The sequence below is a fragment of the Pagrus pagrus genome, assembly GCF_965226575.1.
Source record: "Pagrus pagrus genome assembly, chromosome: 13".
In the NCBI taxonomy this organism is placed as follows: Eukaryota; Metazoa; Chordata; class Actinopteri; order Spariformes; family Sparidae; genus Pagrus; species Pagrus pagrus.
The window spans coordinates 2,731,969-2,750,702 of NC_140197.1; the positions used below are offsets into that span (position 1 = coordinate 2,731,969).

The following is an 18,734-nucleotide window of genomic DNA, read 5'->3' on the forward strand; positions in this document are numbered from 1 at the left end:
TATAGATTTTATTTTTATATGTATGTGTGTATGTATATGTTTATTTATTTTTTCTTTTCATATACTGCCATATGTTCTCTCTGTGACATAGTTCTGTATGTTGAGTTGATTGTATTGTAAAAAAAATAAATAAAAAAAATACATGTTTTTTTTTTTAAAAAAGTAATTGCTTTTGCCTTTATTGAGTGAAATACTGTGACTTTGGGCATTTTCAGTGGGGTAACTGGGAGTGCTTGTCCTCATAGGAAAAGATCATAAGATTGTGGTGTTTTTGCAACTTCAGTAATATCTGCTGCCTTTTCAATCATTGTTGATAGACTATTACTTGTGATGTGTTATCAATAGTAAAGGTAATCTGGGCAGGACATTGAGCAAGACTACAAAGTCATTACTACAGACAGAAGTGGCAGCATCAGAGTCAAACTAGTGCATTTTTTAAATTAATTTCAGATAAAATTGTAAATATGCTGAATATCAGAGACCTACTGAAAACGACACATTGTGATATGCAAGGCAACCAGCAGAGGCTCATTAACATACTATTCAAAACAGATGAAAGACCTACTGTATACTAAATATAAATATGCTCCTTCGTTGTGCTCAATGATGGGGACAACTCTATGTCACTGAATCATGGCAGAAAAAACACTGTCCTGTGGAAATGCATATTTTCTTAAAATATTTAATTATATGACATGAAATGAAGATATAAGATAGGACCACTATTCTTAAAATATGAATGCGGTGTCATATTCGTGTTTATTGCTGAGAGTTTTTAAAATATTGCAGACCACTAGTTTTCTAATTTGGGACTCTCTACAGATTGCTTGTATCACAGATTGAACAGAATATATACTATATAGCATAGTCTTTGAGGAGTGGAGTCTTTGAATGATTTTAAATGGAATGAGGCAGTGTCTGCAATAAGACCTGCACTGTGAATTGCTAAGTGGCAAGGGTGAACAGATACATATTATAATGATGGTGGTCATAGTTACCCTCACAGAAGGATATCATGAAGAGGTTGATACAATGTGTACATGCACAGATACATCAATTAAAAAGGCAGAATGAACTAGATGACCCCCCCTGCATCTGGATTAGGGATTTATATCTCTACCACTGAGGCCGATTCGATACGCATCTTGATACGCTGCCACCGATATGATACATTTACAATACACTGAAGCACCATGTCGATACGATGCGATACGATTCACTCCTGTTCACGATACGATGCGATTCAAAAATGATTTGATAACGATATGACTTAATTATAAAAGGATTCGGTTCGATATGATGTGATCATTCCATACAGTTAGTTGCGGTACAAGAGTGTATTAGCCCACATCAGGTTTCTTACCTCAATAGCACAATTCTGCTTTATTCTCTGTATGATTTGAGGGATGTATTTAATATTTGGTTGTTTTTTATGGAGCAAACCAATAAATTCTATTTAGAAAAAAAGACACAATTCAGTATGTAATGTACAGACAGAGCATTCAATTTTATTTATAATAAGCACTCATTACTAGGGTTGGGTATCGGTTGGGTTTTTTCCGATACCGGTTACTACTCGGTAACAATACAACAATACTGTATCGAAAAATATAATAATGGAGATTAATGAGGAGCTCCATCTTAAAACTTCGTCAGCATTACTTTATTATTATTTATTACTACTTTATATTGCGGCGTTACTTAGGCTACCCGAAGAACAAAGGCTGCTGTCATCATCATCTGTGATGTCCATCACACTGGCAGCAGGACTGGGGCTTTCTTCACGAAGTCCGGGAGGCGCAACACTGGCGGGAGCAGTGGCAACCGTCGATGTGCTTGGCACTGGGTCACGGAGTTTGTCAAACACGGTGCACAGTTCGGCTTTTAAGTACACGCCGTGTGTCGCCATGTGTTTCATCAAATTTGACGTGTTACCCCCGTTGCACGCAATTGTTTTGCGGCATTTATTACAGATCGCGGAGTCTCCATCCTTAGCTGTGTAATGAAGCCAGACTTTTCCTTTCGCCATCTTGTTGATCCTCTCACCTTCTCATCAGCGGCACCGAGCAGCGTCACCGACGTTATGCGCAACACTTGCGACGTCGGTGCCATCAAGTGCGGCACCGAAATGAGGCACCAAAACTTTTGTTTTTATTCGGTCCAGTTACTACCGTTTACGTCGGAACCGGTTCCATACTCATACTGGGTTTCGGTACCCAACCCTACTCATTACTCCTAATTATGTTCTCGGTCTCTATAATTATACAAAATGTATAAAACTTCACAGTTGAACAGTTTCAGAAAGCAAAGTATTAACAATGTGCATAGTGCAAATAATATGACCAGCAACACATACTACTGTGTGCCAGACTGATGTGCTTGACGATGTTTCAGTTAGTTGACTGAATAGTGAACATAAATGGCTGTGTAATTCCATTCTTACAAAGAATGAAAGGTAAATAACAATATCTTACAGACTCAAGTGTAAAAATGAAACTATAACTGGCAGCCAGTAACAGCTGCTGTAAACAATACTCTCACCAAGGTGCTCAAATAGAGGTATTTCTTTCCAAAGTGCAATGTCCATAGTACTCCTGTGTACAACGAGGAAAAAGTATTGGTGTAATTTCTATGAGAAATTGAACATGTAAATAAAATAACATTTCCCAACAAGTCTTTAACTGCTCACAATGTAAGCAAAAAACATCAACTACTGGCAATCAACAATGCCGTAGGTGCCATTTACTGCCAACACCTAGAACATGAAATAATCGATTTAACAATGGTATTTACCGGTGCAGACAGGCTAGAAGAGATGCTCTGCAAATTCACCCGTAAAATATATCCGACGCACCTTGAATCTACCGGTGCAGTCGCATTGCAAACGTTTGTATCGGACCACCGATATGAATCGGTGAATCTTGACATCCCTAATCTGGATATATCATCTGAATAATGACACCTGATCATGGGCATTTTGTACACTGAGTATGTTTTTCCTCACATTTTTTACAAGTTGAGTTTGAGCACAAATTTGCTGAAATTCGTTTAAGTGAGCACTTCTGATTTGCCAAAATGATCCATCCAACAGACAAATGTGGCATATGTGTCCGCCGCAAAATAATGAATACCAGTGGCTCTCACTTCTAATATTATGAAACACTGGAGGCTGCTCCTGGCTAATGTCCGGATGCAGGAAAATGAAATGAACAAATAGGACTTAGGCTTGCCAAGCAAAGGGAAATCAGACACTCTTTTGCCCACATGTCTACTGAGTCCTGTCTCCACCAAAACACTTTGCATCAAGATGTTGAACTCAACATGTTTCAAGCCGACAAGAGCGTTGGACTACAGGGGGAGGCGAAGATTTGGACTGTGTTTACAGAATTAATGCTGCTCACACGCAGTCAAAAGTGAATGGGCTGTATACTTGATTTAAAACAGCTTATTGCTGCTATTTACACCAGATGAGTTTATGTATATACTGTATGTACAGTAGGGTCAAAAAGTCTGAGACCACATTAGAAATGTTTCATATTTTTACTTTAAACTTGAAAAAATCTGTTGAGACCTGCACTCTTTTAGCAGCACATTTAAGCATATTTATGGTTTGACAAACTCCTCTGTACAAAAGGTCAGATATACTTGAACTGTATCGCCTCCCATTGAAGTATGCATTAAAGGTGGATTCGGTTTACTCATTAGGGGTTCGTTTATAATTGTATCATTTATAAGTAGCATTATGATAGTGGAAAACATGGCATCGGAACTAAACAATCTCAGATGTCAAATCATTGTTTTAAGCAAAGATGGGTTTTCACCGTGTCAAATCATGGTGAGACTACAGGTTTATAAGGAGGCAGTGCATGGAACTCTAAAATGCTTTTTAGAAAACTGGATCAGTTGTATCCAAAGAACAATCAGGCAGACCCAACATGACCACACCATCAGAAGATAAGCACATCAAGTTTAGTCCCCAGAGAGATAGAAAAGCAACCTGTTTTGTAGTACACTTGAAGGTCGAGTAGCAGTTTCTAAACTACTTCTCAGGAGGGGAAACGGGGGCCAAACGCTTGACATGGGTAAAGACATACCAGCATTTCCCAGTGGATGACTGGAAAAGTCCTATTTACTGATGAATCCAATGCTGTTTTTTTATTACATCTGCCAGCCTGGCTCTACTCGATCTGAGTTGGCACTGCGGTTTTGCTTTTCCATTACAACCTGTTTGAAGGTGTGTCCCAATGTCCGGATCCCTGCAGTACTATCACTGCTAACAAAGTGGCTCTGCTAATTCAGTTACAAACATGTTTAATTTACTATAACTTCTTCACAATAAAAGCCCCCGATATTGAGTCACATAAAAGCTTTTATTATGGAACAGCATTACAGGAAATGTTGTGTTTTCACCAGTACCAACTAAACATGACTCCTGTAACAGTAAAACACAGCAGATGTCACCGCAGCCCGCTTGGAGACGGGGCTGCTCCAGAGCAGGTCCATCGCTGGAGTGGCTCGGCTCAACTTGGCGCAGCAAAACTGGTAAAGGAAAAACAAATCAGTGCGGCTTGGTTTGACTTGGCGTGGCCAAAACTGGTAGTGGAAAAACGGCACAAGTTTGAGATTATTATTTTTTGGGCCAATGCTGATTCTGTGTTAGGAAGTAAGACATTTGATCCCCCAGATATGGTTAGCAACCACTGGTGACAAAGATATGTAGGATGATCAACCGTGTGTTCATTTGGACACACCAGCCTCTGGGAGACATAAAACAAGCCCCAACTACTTCAGGACTCCCAAATCCTAAAACTAAGATCCCAAATGACAGAGGTAGTTTATTGGTGGATGGAGCCTCCAGAAGCTGATAAACTGTCACTGCCACACATCTTAAGACATGGTGCAAGATTCACAAGGAAGTGTGAATTTTACAACCTAAGAAACAAAAAGACAAGCACTTCGGACTCCCAGATGAAGACACCAATTTACCCAATTACAAGTCACTGTACCATTCAAATTATTTTGAATCTGTTATATTTAGGTTAAATACACTGCCCAGCTAAAAAAACCCCACTAATTCCATTGGACCGCCTTGAGCATTGATGTCGGTACACATTCGCTGTGGTATCGTTTTGATAAGCTTATGCAATGTCAAGGTATTTATTTCCATCCAGAGTTGCATTAATTTTTCGTCAAGATCTTATATTGATAATGGGAGAGTCAGGCCGCTGCATAAAGGCTTCTCCAGCACATCTCAATGATACTCAATGGGATTAAGGTCTGGAGACTTTGGTGGCCAATCCATGTGTGACAATGATGTCTCATGCTCCCTGAACCACTCTTTCCCAACTTGAGCCTGATGAATAGTGGCATTGTCATCTTGGAATATGCCCATTAGGGAAGAAAAAATCCATTGATGGAAAAATCTGGTCATTCAGTATATTCAAGTAGTCAGCTGACCTAATTTTTTGGGCACTTAACGTTGCTGAATCTACCCCTGTCCAATCTTTATGCTCCCAAGAAAATTGAAGCCATTTTTTCCGATTAGCCTCACTGATAAGTGGTTTTCTTAAGGCTGCACAGCTGTTTAGTCCAAATTCCTTGAGTTCTCTTTGCATTGTGCATGTGAAAATGCTCTTACTTTCATTATTAAACATAGCTGTGAGTTGTACTGTTGATTTTTTACAATTTGATTTCACCAAATGTTTAAGTGATCTCCGGTCACAATCATTTTATTTCCTTGAAGAAAATGGTTCACCACTATCCTTTGAGGTTTTAACATGTTGGACAGTTCTTAACCCAGTTTTAGTAGTTTCAGTAATCTCCTGTTGTTGGTTTTCTTTGCTTGATATAGGACAATAATTTGACCCTTCTGAAACAGAGTAACATCTTTTCCACGACCACAGGATATATCTTCCGACATGGTTGTTTTAAGAAATGAGAAGCTACTCACTGCATCAGTTAGGGTTAAATAACTTGTTGCCAGCTGAAACATATAAAGCACTGCAGTAATTATCCAATGGAAGGCCCTTACGTATTTGCTTGGTCAAATCCAAGTGGTGATTATTTTTTTTTGGGCAGGCAGTGTACGTTTTTATTCTATGTTATGTATTGTATGGGATTTTGTCATGTATGGTGTTTACTTTTTATTTTGATTAAGCACATTGAGCACATTTTAAATAATGATGAAAAGGTAATAACGGTAATAGAAAAAAGTGCGTATGCTGAGCCTCAAAATGTAAAACCAGAGCCTGTTGACACCTACACATAATCCATTGGTACAGTTGTTCAGTCTGATATTTTCTCTTCTCCTATCTATCCCCACTCCCATTATGTCCTCCCTCAGGCTACAACCACCCTGCTCTCCTCAAACTGATGGCCAATCCCAACAATCTGGTAGGTTATCTTCACATTCAAGGTAATCCATGTCATGTAACGGTATTATCTGGGTCTGAATCTGAAGAAATGGTGAATTCTGCTTATCACATACTGTAAGTGTGTTATCATTTTTCTAATAAAGATGCTTCTGCTTTCAAGTGTGTACACTCCACGGCTCATGTGTCATAGTGGCAGAAGTGTTTATTCCCAGGTTGACAAAGACATCACATAGCTCACATCTAAGAGAGGGCTGCTGCAAAATATAACTGTGTACATTCCTATTGGTCCTGCGTGTGAGCGGATTAATCCCCAGGAATGTATGGCACTGGGTGTAAGAACAAGGAAATAGATTTCTGGTTCTTATCTTCTATAAGTTGCCTTATCTGCAACAATCGCATGGCTTCTCATTGTTCATCCCATTCATGTAGTGGTCTATTGTCACCACTGATGTAGTACAGTGTAAACACAAATTAAAAGAACTTCTTTTGTATAATACAAAAGACATTTTTTTGTTCTTAATTTGGACAAGCTAACTGATGCATGCAGTGATAGCTGTTGATACAGTTGGAAAAAAGTAGTTATTAGTTATTGGTTGATGTTATCAATAAATGGAGGTAATACTGTTTACCCTGCTAAAAAAATACAAGTGCATTGCAATGTAATCGTCTAGATAGGAACACTTTAAAAGTTGATGAGAGTCTAACTGAATAGGGTTTGGAGAATAAATGTTTTATATCAGTTTCAGTTGTGCTTTGTCGACCAAAATGGTGTGTGTTTGCAGTTCGTGTATTCATGAATTTGTCTCTGTTTTCTGTTTTTCTTTCAGAGTACACTTGTGAACCGACCTGCCCTGGGAATACTGCCACCTGAGAACTTTCCAGACAAGCTCACTGAAAGTCTTCTTTCAGTTAGTAACAACACTCACACAGTTACATTTATAATGCAGACTTCAAATAACTATTAATACTAAGTACTACTACTATTAGTGTTTCTTTTCTTGTTGTTGAAATGAAATATTTTATGCCTATCCACAAGGGATAGCTGTGGCTGTAGGCATTATGAGGACATTTCTTAAAATTTGGTACAAACTTCCACTTGGAATGTTTGATGAACTGATTAGATTTTGGTGGTCAAAGATCAAGGTCACTGTTACCTTATGCATCTAATTCTTGTGAATGTGATATCTCAGAAACACCCTTGGCGGAATTTCCTTGAATTTGGCCGAAATACCCACCCAAATAAACTGTTTTCAATTTGGGGGTCAATGGTTGAGGTCATTGTGACCTCACAACATAGTTTGGTCATTACTCATGTTAATTATGAGTAAATTATTATTTCACACAAATGTCTAATAGGATAAAGTGAAGAAGTGATGACATTTTACTGTATACCCAAATGGTCAAAAGTCATCTTCACTGTGCTATCACAATGTTCTGTAAAAAGTATTTTCTGGCCATTATTCATGCCGTTACTGAGGAACAAAAGGGGAGATTGTGACCACATTTCACATTTGGCCAGATAGTGAAATGTGACCTTGGGTGCCCACCTTGAAACTGTGTTGATTTTATAAATCTTATACAGTGTTTCTCATGTGAGACTATGGTGGGTGGACCTTTGACCCTTTAGGTGGCATGCTACCCCCCGAAGAAAATTTTGCATATTTTAAAGCATCAATGCTCTGCACTTTCAGAGAAAAATGAAGATGCTAGACCACAAGTGATAGGGACATAAGTAAGAAATTGTAGAAAAAAAAAATTAAAATAATAAAATATATCACTGAGCTTTGGTCCCCAGAGCCAAAGCTGAGTGATATATTTAAAGGAGACATATTATGCTCATTTCTGCTTGTTGACATGGGTCCTTGATGTCTAAATGGACTGATAGTAACATGCTTTGGTCGAAAAAACCGAAGGATTGAGCACAGCAGGGTTGTTTACACACCAGTTTCACAGCCCTGCTCTCAGCGGCCGGATTCTGACTTTTTTTTCATTATGTTAATGAGCTACTGCGTGCGCCGCCCACTTCTTCCTGCTGACCGGAAGACGTGAGGACGGCATCGCGGGACCATGGCAACGAGCAACACACAGCAACTTTCAATAAAGTTGAGAGAAAAAAAAACGAAAAAAAAAACAACAACAACAACAACAACGAGCAATACACAGCGCGGCGCAGCTTTTCTGTGTCCGTGCCTGCATATAACTGATAGTAGCACAGCAGACATGTAGCATGTAGCCCCTGTCTCCGGCTCCAAAACAAAGTAGTGATTGCTTTACTGCAGATAACGTTTTGGTGCTCTCAGGTCTCTCATGCCAGCAGCTAACGCTACAGGCTGTAGCATTAGCTGTACCGTTAGCTGTAGCCTACAGCTAACGCTACGGCTAACGCTACACACGTATTACATGTATACCAACACACAGAAAAACGGTCAGAGGACAGACTCCCAGGGCCATGACATCTGCCAAACTACAGCAGCTCCTCGGCCTGTCACACAGTCAGCAGTGCATTCAGACAAGACACGCTTCTAGAAGTTTGCTTACACACTGTCCTTTAGCACAACATGCTAATGAATGAACGTAGCTCACTAGCTGTGAATAGCAGACCAGTTCATACCGTTTCCTGTGCGTGTTCACCGCGGAACAGCAGCTAAACGTCCGCGAACAACTGACACACACAACTGAGACGATGTCACCCCGTCTCCTGTGTTTGTTCACCGCGGAGCAGCAGCTCACTGTCCGCGAACAACTGAGACATTTCACCCCGTCTCCTCCCCATGTTCACGGCCGAGCAGTGGTTCACCGGCCGGTTAGAAGCGATAAAATTTCAATATCCTAATTCATTGTCTCAATTCACCGTCATGTTTTAAAAGAGTGCTGATATGACAAATAAACGTTTCGTATCATTAACATTATCGTGAATCCTCCGGCCTGTAAGCCCAACGTTGATAACTTCACATGTAATGTTGGCTCAGCCTCATATTTACACCCACGGTTAGCGTTAGCTCATGTGCTAAACGGCCAAAGTAACACAAACTACACTGTTTTTTAAATACTTACAGTTCCGTCACTGACAGCGGGTATGGATCCATCTTTCAAGGGACAATCTCGTTGCCAGTCCAGCGTTGTACTGACCCTGGCTGCTGAAACAGTCCGGGGTGAAGTGACTGGCACAGACCATAACGCTTCTGCTCACTGAAGCTGGGACCCTGATAAATAAAAAGTAGCCTCTTCGCTCTGATATCCTCTTTGGTAGGGAGGCGATGTAGCGAAACATGAGGATCCGTGCATCCGACGACAGAGCAGCAGTGCTTGGCTTTCGGGTTGTACATGGTAGCGGTCAGGCTGTCGCGTACAAGTTAGCGAGGGGAAAAAAATGGCGGATCCTCGTTCAGGTAGCTGGCGTAATGTGGGAGGAGATACGCAAAGAGTATGCAAATCACCCGGACTGTTACGTCACAATCCGGGTGAAATCCAAACGGCTCCTTTAGAGACTCAATTCCGGACTCTGCCAGGTACAAAATATTGACTTAGTTGTCAAAACTCATGCTTAGGGGGTGGGGAGGCACTCCGGATACGCAAATATACATACTAAAGCAAGGAAAAAGTCAGTTTTGCATAATATGTCCCCTTTAAATATATATATACATATATATATATATACATATATATATACATATATATATATATATATATATATATATATATATATATATATATATATATATATATATTAACTGGGTGATTAACCCAGTCCCCACAGTTTTGACTGTACAATGTTAACAGCCTGTAGGCTTTAGTCAGTGGAAGGGATTGAATGATCCCAAAAACTCATGATACGATAACTTCCTACCTCTGGCTGTCGTCCAGCAGGCACAAGCTCCGGAACTGGGGGTCCAATGCAGTGCTCTCAAGCAGACACTTGGTTTGCTCTCCTTGGTATCGCTCTGTCAAGTCCTTCAGTATGGCCTCCTTCATTTGGGCGATAGTAGTGGAGCCTATGTCATGCTTTGTTCTATCTTGACCTTGAGGGGCACAATGAGAGATACTGTAGGATGAAACTTGTCTCAAAGCACGGTGGTTGCTTTTTTTCAGCGGTGTGAGAAGCATTACTATGTCCTCTGTGTCTGTGATGTCACCTCTGTCCAGACTGACCGCATCACACACGTTGCGCTTAACCTTATCTTAACCTCTGTTTGGTGGCCAGCACAGCCGTAGGAGTTGTAACTGCGGTAAAAAAAAATGCTGCTACACGCGCCTCACTCGCCCAAGCAGAAGGCCAACACGGCCTACTCAAATTTGCTTTTGTAGCATGGCCTCTTAACTTCTTCTGAGTGGATATGATTGATAATAGCTGATGACTTTGGGGCCTATTTTAATAGGGCTTATTTGATACACCCATTAGACACAGCCACAAACACTACAATGGATAAGTCTAAGGAGCTCAGCATTGATCACATTATTGATTTGAAGAAGTCAGGAAAGTCACTTGAAGCCATTTCAAAGCAGTTACAGGTCCCAACTGTGCAAACAATATTTTGTAAGTGCGTGGCACAGTTGTATCACTACCATGATCAGGAAGGAAACGCAAACTGTCTCTTGCTACTGAGAGAAAATTGGTCAGGATAGTTAAGTGTCAACCAAAAATCACCACAAAAGCAAGTCCGCTATGAATTAGAAGCTGCTGGAAGACAGGTGTCAGTGTCCAAAGTCAAGTGTGTTTTGCATTGCCGTGGGCTGCTGTGCAAGAAAAAAAAGCCCTTGCCCAAGACACGGCACCTTAAAGCTCAACGGAAGTTTGCTGCTAATCACATGGACAAAGAATAAACCTTCTGGAGGAAATCTCTGTGGTCAGATGAAACAAAAATTGAGTAATATATTTGGAGGCAAGAAGGTGAGGCCTTTATTCCCAAGAACACACCTTCTGTCAAGCATGGTGGTGGTAGTATTATGCTGTGGGGCTGTTTGGCTGCCAGTGGATCTGGTGCTACAAAGAACATAAATGGAATAATGAAGGAGGAGTGTTATCTCCAAATTCTTCAGGAAAACCTAAAACATCAGCTAGAAGATTGTGTCATAGGTGCAGTGGGGTGTTCCATTGACAATTATCCCAAACACACATCAAAAGTGGAAAAGGAACTAGAATTGAGGTTTGGAATTGCCTTTCTAAAGTCTTGACAAATTTAGTTGAACTGATTCTGTCAACAGGAGTGTTTAAAAATTCAGCCAGAGGCCTACCAGAAGCTTGTAGATGGCTATTAACAGCACCTCATTGAGGTGAAAATGGCCAAAGGACATTTAACCAAAAATTAGAATTACTGTATGTATGTTTTTTTTTATTTTTAGATTTGGTCACATTTCAAGAAGACCCATAATAAATTAATTGTTGAACCAAACCTCATGAATGTTTCGACTCAAGACTTAAGACTGCCATGATATACATGTTCTTAACTTGTGTAAACTTTTGACCACGACTGTAGCTCTGAGTAGCACGTGTCTAGCCATCTATTGTTATTTAGATGCACTCTGCCTCTTTGAGTCTCTGAGTCACTTTAGTTTTTGTCACTTGATACAGAGCTGATAACAGTAGCCCCATTCACACTGCCTTTTGAATCATGAGCCGATTCTTTGCATCGTCCTCTGTGTGAAAGTTTTAGATGCGGTAGTTAGTATCAGAGCCGCAGCAGAGGTGAGCCTGTGTGAATGGATAAGCCGGAGGCGGGGAGCAAGAGTGTGTCGATCTGATGGTGTTCACAATCTGATAACTAAACAGATCCTTCACTCATCAAATACAAGAGAAATGACCCGCAAAGCAACGTTACAGAACCAAACAACAGTAATATGGTAACTGGTAGTGTCTTCGGCAACTTACATGAGGAAAAAAATACTGCAGTTATACGTGGAGAAGTGTCTGTCATCCTGTCTGTCTTACTGACTCTTCGTCACATTTCTGCCCAAAAAACAGCGTCTGTCCCTGGCAAAAACACACCCTGTGTTTGTCTCCTTCCACTATTGTGTTATTGTAGTTTCTGTCTTGAAAAAATCACCGCGATGGTCAGCCCTCCCGACCAAAACTTCAGTGAACTTTCCCCCAGAAAACAGCATCACTCCCCGCAAGTGATAGAGTCAGACAGGGCCGCTATTTCCTGATTTACTGATTATGTAATTATGTAATTTATAGTGAAAAACGTAACTGTTTCTCTTTCCAGGATGAAAGGTGGGTCAGGATCTCAATCACAACACATAATAACTGCATCCATATGAATATAACAGTCAGCGGATACATGTTTAGATTAACAGGTGGACACCAAAGGGAAAAACATGATGTCAACGTCATGATGTGTACCGTCATGCCTCTGTTGGATCCACTGTGCTGGCATGTCATATGAATTGACACACTGGTGTGGCTTTACGCCGGAGCTGCTTGGTTCTGTGTGAACAAACAAATGCAGAGAATTGGCAAGCCGTCGCTGCGGAGATGGTGCAGAGTCTCTGACTCAGAGGTCTATGGTCTACAGTTTGAAAGATTGGTCATTATTATTAACATTATTTAGATGGTGGCTATGGCCGAATAGTACGACCTACACAATGTGAAGAGTAAAAGGAACCAAATAAATCCATTCTCTCTAGCGCCTGCAAAACTGAAAAGAAATTGACCAATAGGAGCCATCCAGTCCGGATGGCTCCTATTGGTCAATTTTCCCATCCATTCCCCTCGCTCACTCTCCTGCTCCTGCTCACGTCTCGTCCCGACCCACTTCTGCATTTGAAACTACAAGCGGACAAGAGGTTTGTTTTGCCCTGAGCAGTTCAGGTATTGAGGGAAAACAGAGTGACAGCAAGCGGCCTCTGCTTTTGCAGACAAAAAGCGGAGATGTGAAACAAAGAGGGGTTTCATTCATCCTGTCCAGATTTATTTCTCCATAACAACCTCTCGCCCGTCACTACTCAACTGTTTTGCTAACCCTCCTCCCGGTCTTGTCCATTTGTTTTCAACGAAGCCTTTGCTAAATCAATATGAATTATCGTATACGCGTTACGATGTGTGTATTTGTGTGTCTTATCTGTCATAAACAAGAGATTACGGTTTATGGGCACGTTTGTGTCGCGGTCTGGTGCTACTCAGACAACAGCTGGGACACACACAGCTGGTCTGAGACTCACACAGGTTTATTTTTCAGCCACAATGTGGAAGCAATCGTTGTGATGAAAGCTGACGGCAGCATCTGTTAGTCTCTTGGCCCTCATAACTTTTAGAAGTGGCTAACTTAGCTGTTGATAAATAGTAACTTATTACGTAGCTGTAACGTAACGTAGCTGTAACATGCTAATGACGTTATGCTAGCTTGGCTGTGGAGCTTAGCTGTGGACATTGTAATGACTTACATGATTTACGTTAGTTTCAACGTGCATTGTAGTAACTTTACCTGTGAATCTGACATCGTTACTCCGCATTCAAAGCTGGCGCCATATTGGGTTTCTTTGACCGGCTTGTTGTTTGTTGCGGGAGGCTCTGAGGGAGAGCGATACGAGCTCGGAGGGGAGGGGTGTGTTGGGGGGGATGCTTTTTTCAAATCTTTCTCAGATCGTAGACCATAGCATTAAGTAAGGCTGCAACCGAATGGTGTGCTCCAGTGCGTTTACTAACCTCTGATACATCTTGTTATTTCTTCAGCTCTCAGACTGTTTTGGGGAAGTGGGCCGCTAAATGCTTCTTTCAGAGTCCTTTGACCTGGCTGAAGTGTTTTCCTCATAGCAGCTTGATGTGGTGACCATAATTTTTCTGGGTGGTGCTGCGCTCAATAGCTTCTAATATTTGATGTATTTCCCGTATTGTAGCTGATCATTGATCAGCTGTATTTGCAAATTGTTCTGGCTCTAGGCTTTACAAGTTGATGGTGCATCTGCAATATGAACTTCCTCGTTGCCACACTCATTCGCCATTTTCTCGTTGGGATTGTGGTTTTGACTTGCATACGCACAAAGGCTGACAGGAGTCTGTCCTCTTGACCAGTATGATTACACCCTCTGCTGTTCAAACAAAACTATACAGTGACAAGGAGAGAAAGAAGAATACAGCTATAGGGATTTTCCTTGCTAGATCCATTAGCTTTATGAGCAAAATAACCATGTGACATGTTGGTGGATTTCGTAACAGTGCAATGATGGTATTGAGAATTTTTTTACCGCAATATTGCTAAATTCGATATATCGTTACATCCCTAGCTAATGGTCAGTATCAATCCATTGCTTTTAATCTTGTGTTAGCCCCATGTGGTAACCTTGATTGAGAAACTAGATAATCTTTGTCTCACCTCATCTCATCTCATTTTCTTTCCGCTATGTCTCTATTGGGGTCGCGAGTTGTTGCCGCTTTTATCCCCCCTTTTTTGGGGGGTTGCGGGGCTACTGGGGCCAAATCCAGCTCTCACAGGGCGAAGGCCAGGGTACACCCCTGGATGAGACGCCAGTTCATCCAGAGCTGCTGTAGGTGTTATTTTAGCCAACTTCCTGTCCATTTTGCAGTTAGCAATCCCCTCCCTCCTCTCTATGTCACCACATGAACACGCAGCGGTAATTGCCAGACATAGCAGAAAACAGGAGGATCCTGCTCTGTGCACGTTCAGAAACAGACACGACCACCTCTTTCTGAAATTCTCTTTCCTGATTGGATACAGGGATACAAGAAAATTGTATTTCTCTTAACTGCATGAGCAGGGGGAGGAGAAACATGGGTTACTGTACTCTGTAACAGTGATTACTGTTGAATATAGAGCTATTTTAATTTTATTCTAATAAACAGTATATGAATCACAGCAGCTTTAACTATATTCAACACAGAGGTATCTATTGGAAAATAAGAGCTTTGTTTCATGCTTGTTCAACACATTTTCACATGCCATTCATAAACAATGTTGGCCGCTGGAAGTGGCTGGTAAATTAAACAGACAAAAAGATATATATCATTATCATTTGGATCATAATGAGACTATGGCAAGGGAAATTAGACTTTGGCGGGCCACTAGAGTTGGAAAACACTGTTTTGTGATGCTGTGTTGAAGATGTGTGTGAAGCATCTGCATTTTAGAATATGTAGCTTACTGATGTTCTCTCAGAATAATCTTTATTGGCCAAGCATTCAACAATCTGTTTTGTTTAGATTAGATTAGATAAGATTAACTTTAATTAAATTTTCCTATGGCTTCTCCAATAAAACAACAAAAGTACATAAAGGCACATATACTATACATAGCACAATGTACCATTAAAAACATGAATATAAAGAGTACAATAGTGCAAATCAGCAGATAGCAGCAAATTAGTTAAGTTATACAAGGTCGCTGGTTCTTTCTGATATTGGCTTCAGGTAATGGTTGCATGTAATTCTTATCAGCTCTTTGTACTACTCTCAAAAAGTAGTCTCTAAGTAAATGGTCTGCCATGCAAGGAGAATCATCAGAAGTATAAGTAATACTTTTTATTATATTCTTGTCCTCGCTATATAGGCTATATAAGGTGAGTTTGGACAGACATGGATGTGACCTGTAACTTGACTGGTGTGTGGAGCCATATTACCAGGAGGTGGCAATTCTAGTTAATTATTAGCCTTTAACATCAGTAATATGATTTGTCTATCCTCCTGTCAGGTGGCTCCCAGTGGAATGAGTCGTGTTCAGACAATGGCCTGTGGCTCCTGCTCCAATGAAAATGCTTACAAAGCAATGTTTATCTGGTACAGGGTAAGTGAGTACAAACTTTGACTATGTCACATGGTCTAAAATAGTAGTAGTAGAAGACTAAGTTTAGAAAAACATCTGTCACAGTCCAAGAAACAAGACGCTGCAACAAAACAGCTGGGACAAATTACAAAAATAATGCACACCAGCATAAAAAGGCAAATTATATGATACTATCAAGTGCTGTGGATGTGGATGTAAAATTAAGGTTTGTTTCAGTCAGCTATCTTTCTGCTTGCTTGCTTGCTTGCTTATAAAAACAAATATTATCTCATCAACCAAAAGTATATTTAGCTGTGTTTGCTTTTGCTATAGAACAAAGAGCGAGGCCACAACACACCATCCGATGAAGACCTCAGCACCTGCATGATAAACCAGGTGGGTGAAATTAATTGTTTTGTATTGACTGCTCACAATATTTTGGGATTTCCAGCTATATTGTATTAAAAATGTATCTCCCCCTTTTTTTTTATCTCCATGTCTTTCTGTCTCAGGCCCCAGGTTGTCCAGACCTCAGCATTTTGTCTTTCATGGGAGGTTTCCATGGAAGAACATTGGGTACATAAAGTAATATATGTAGCAGGATGCAATGATTCAATCATAATTTGTTTTTTTTAAACCCTTGTTTAAAAAACAACAACTTGCTGTTTACCAGTAGTGCTGTGTGATGAGACCTGAAAAAGACCTTTGAGCTCTTCCCTGTGCCTGTTTCCAAAAATATTCCTGTTGTGCTTGAATGGAACCAGAATGGAGCTTTTTTTTTTATTTACACCCTTTGAGCTAGGTGTAGAGATATAGACATATTAGCTATATTATATCTAGATGTATTATTGCTTGATATAGATGTATTATTTAGATATATACCTGAAGGTAATATTAGCTACAATATTGTGACAGTGCCGATTATTTGCTTACAAAGTGCTTTTGCTTTTTTAAAGGTTGCTTGGCAACGACACACTCCAAAGCAATCCATAAACTGGATGTGCCATCATTTGATTGGCCAATGGCCCCTTTCCCCAGATTGCAGTACCCACTACAGGAATTTACCAGAGAGAATGCACAGGAAGAGGCTCGCTGTCTTGAGGAGGTAGGCTGCTTGTGCAGATGGGTGTGTAGAGCTTTAGACATCAATAAACTGACTGTTGTCATCACTGTCTTTTCACTCCCCCCTGCAAATTAAAGTTAAAAAAAAAAAAGGCAACAAAGGTAGAGGCCATCTGGTGATGGTATCGCATCAGGCACGATACCCGTCAGCATGTTGTCTTTCTGACCCATGACTTCACTGTAGTCATTACTGCATTATTATGAGTACTCAGTAATCATGGGTCGGACTATTCCATCTTCAAACTCAGCCTTCATTTTGATCTCAACTACACACCTGTAAAGGTTTTTGACTGCGCCACTATGAATGTGGGCCAGGGGATTTAAGTGCACACCTTCCTATTTCTGGCGCCCTTGCTCGGACCACGGCGATCTTTAATCTCAGCCTTAATTTTCATCTTAAATGCACAATGCAAAGTTTCATGACTGCATCTTGCATGGTCTGTTCCCTGACAAAAATCTGTCCAGGGAATGACAGATAGATAGAAGCACACATACATTGCAAAGTACTCACACTTCTGTGGTAGTTCCATCTACAAGTGTCTCCAGGACCACATTTTGCTATGATGACATGCACATACAAAAAATCACAGGGTGAAAACAGCACCGAGTTGTCACTGTCGCAGCTGGTAAAAAGACACTGGGCCCTATTTAGATGGTCTAAAGCGCAAGGCAGTAGTACGTTTAGTCCATTTTGCTACTTAAAGTGAGGCGCACAGCGCAGAGGAGTTATATTTAGATGCTGACATTTGGATTTATGCTTGTCAGTCATGCTTGTGTTTTTTTTTGGTGGAACATAAATTAAACCAATCCTCCCTTTAAGAGCCAGGTGCGCCAGGCACAGATTTAACAGCAGCACTCGTCTTCAGTGAGGGATGTGTATGTGGTTCTCAGTTGCTGAACCCTCTGTCCCGCTGTTTCACAACCATCTGTCCCAACACCTCTGTTTGACTACAAATGAATAATACACTGATATTTAACAGAGGAAGAGGAGGAGCGCTGCTGCGCATCTTTGTGTGTTTGTGGATCTCAGTCCATGGATCAGGCGGGATGGGTCATAAAAATTATCATCCTGACCAATAACGGAAGGGATAAGAGGAGTGAAATATTAATGACATTACCTGCAACGATTCTCCAGCAGCAGAAACAATGTGTGTATCTCTTCATAAACATGCGCTTTTGCGAACAAGGAACAGCTGATAAACTTTATTGATTATTTAAAACTCCTGACTCACTGACAGGATCGGTTAGAATTTCATGTTATTTAATGTTATATGTTCTTCTACACATCGAAAGGTCACACACATGCTGTCCAGATTCATCAGGTAAAATAGTTTGAAGAGAATCAGCTGTCCTGATAAATCCTGAGATCCTGTCTAAACTAGGGCTGTCAATCGATTAAAATATTTAATTGCGATTCATCACATGATTGTCTGTATTTAACTTGCGATTAATCGAGTATTTATTTATTTATCTATTTATATTGTTACCACCACAGGATTACATCTGAGCAACGCTGGAACATGGA

At 40.6% G+C, this 18,734-nt stretch overlaps 1 protein-coding gene across 1 annotated transcript in view; it reads left to right on the forward strand.

Annotated features, from left to right (window-relative positions):
- Window positions 1-18,734, forward strand: part of abat (4-aminobutyrate aminotransferase) — a 98,285-nt gene that overhangs the window by 63,156 nt on the left and 16,395 nt on the right. The window contains exons 6-11 of the mRNA XM_084372322.1: window positions 6,344-6,393; window positions 7,202-7,282; window positions 16,016-16,108; window positions 16,421-16,483; window positions 16,600-16,663; window positions 17,044-17,192. Of these exons, the coding sequence (XP_084228448.1) occupies window positions 6,344-6,393; window positions 7,202-7,282; window positions 16,016-16,108; window positions 16,421-16,483; window positions 16,600-16,663; window positions 17,044-17,192 (500 nt within the window). The remainder of the gene's footprint in view (window positions 1-6,343; window positions 6,394-7,201; window positions 7,283-16,015; window positions 16,109-16,420; window positions 16,484-16,599; window positions 16,664-17,043; window positions 17,193-18,734) is intronic.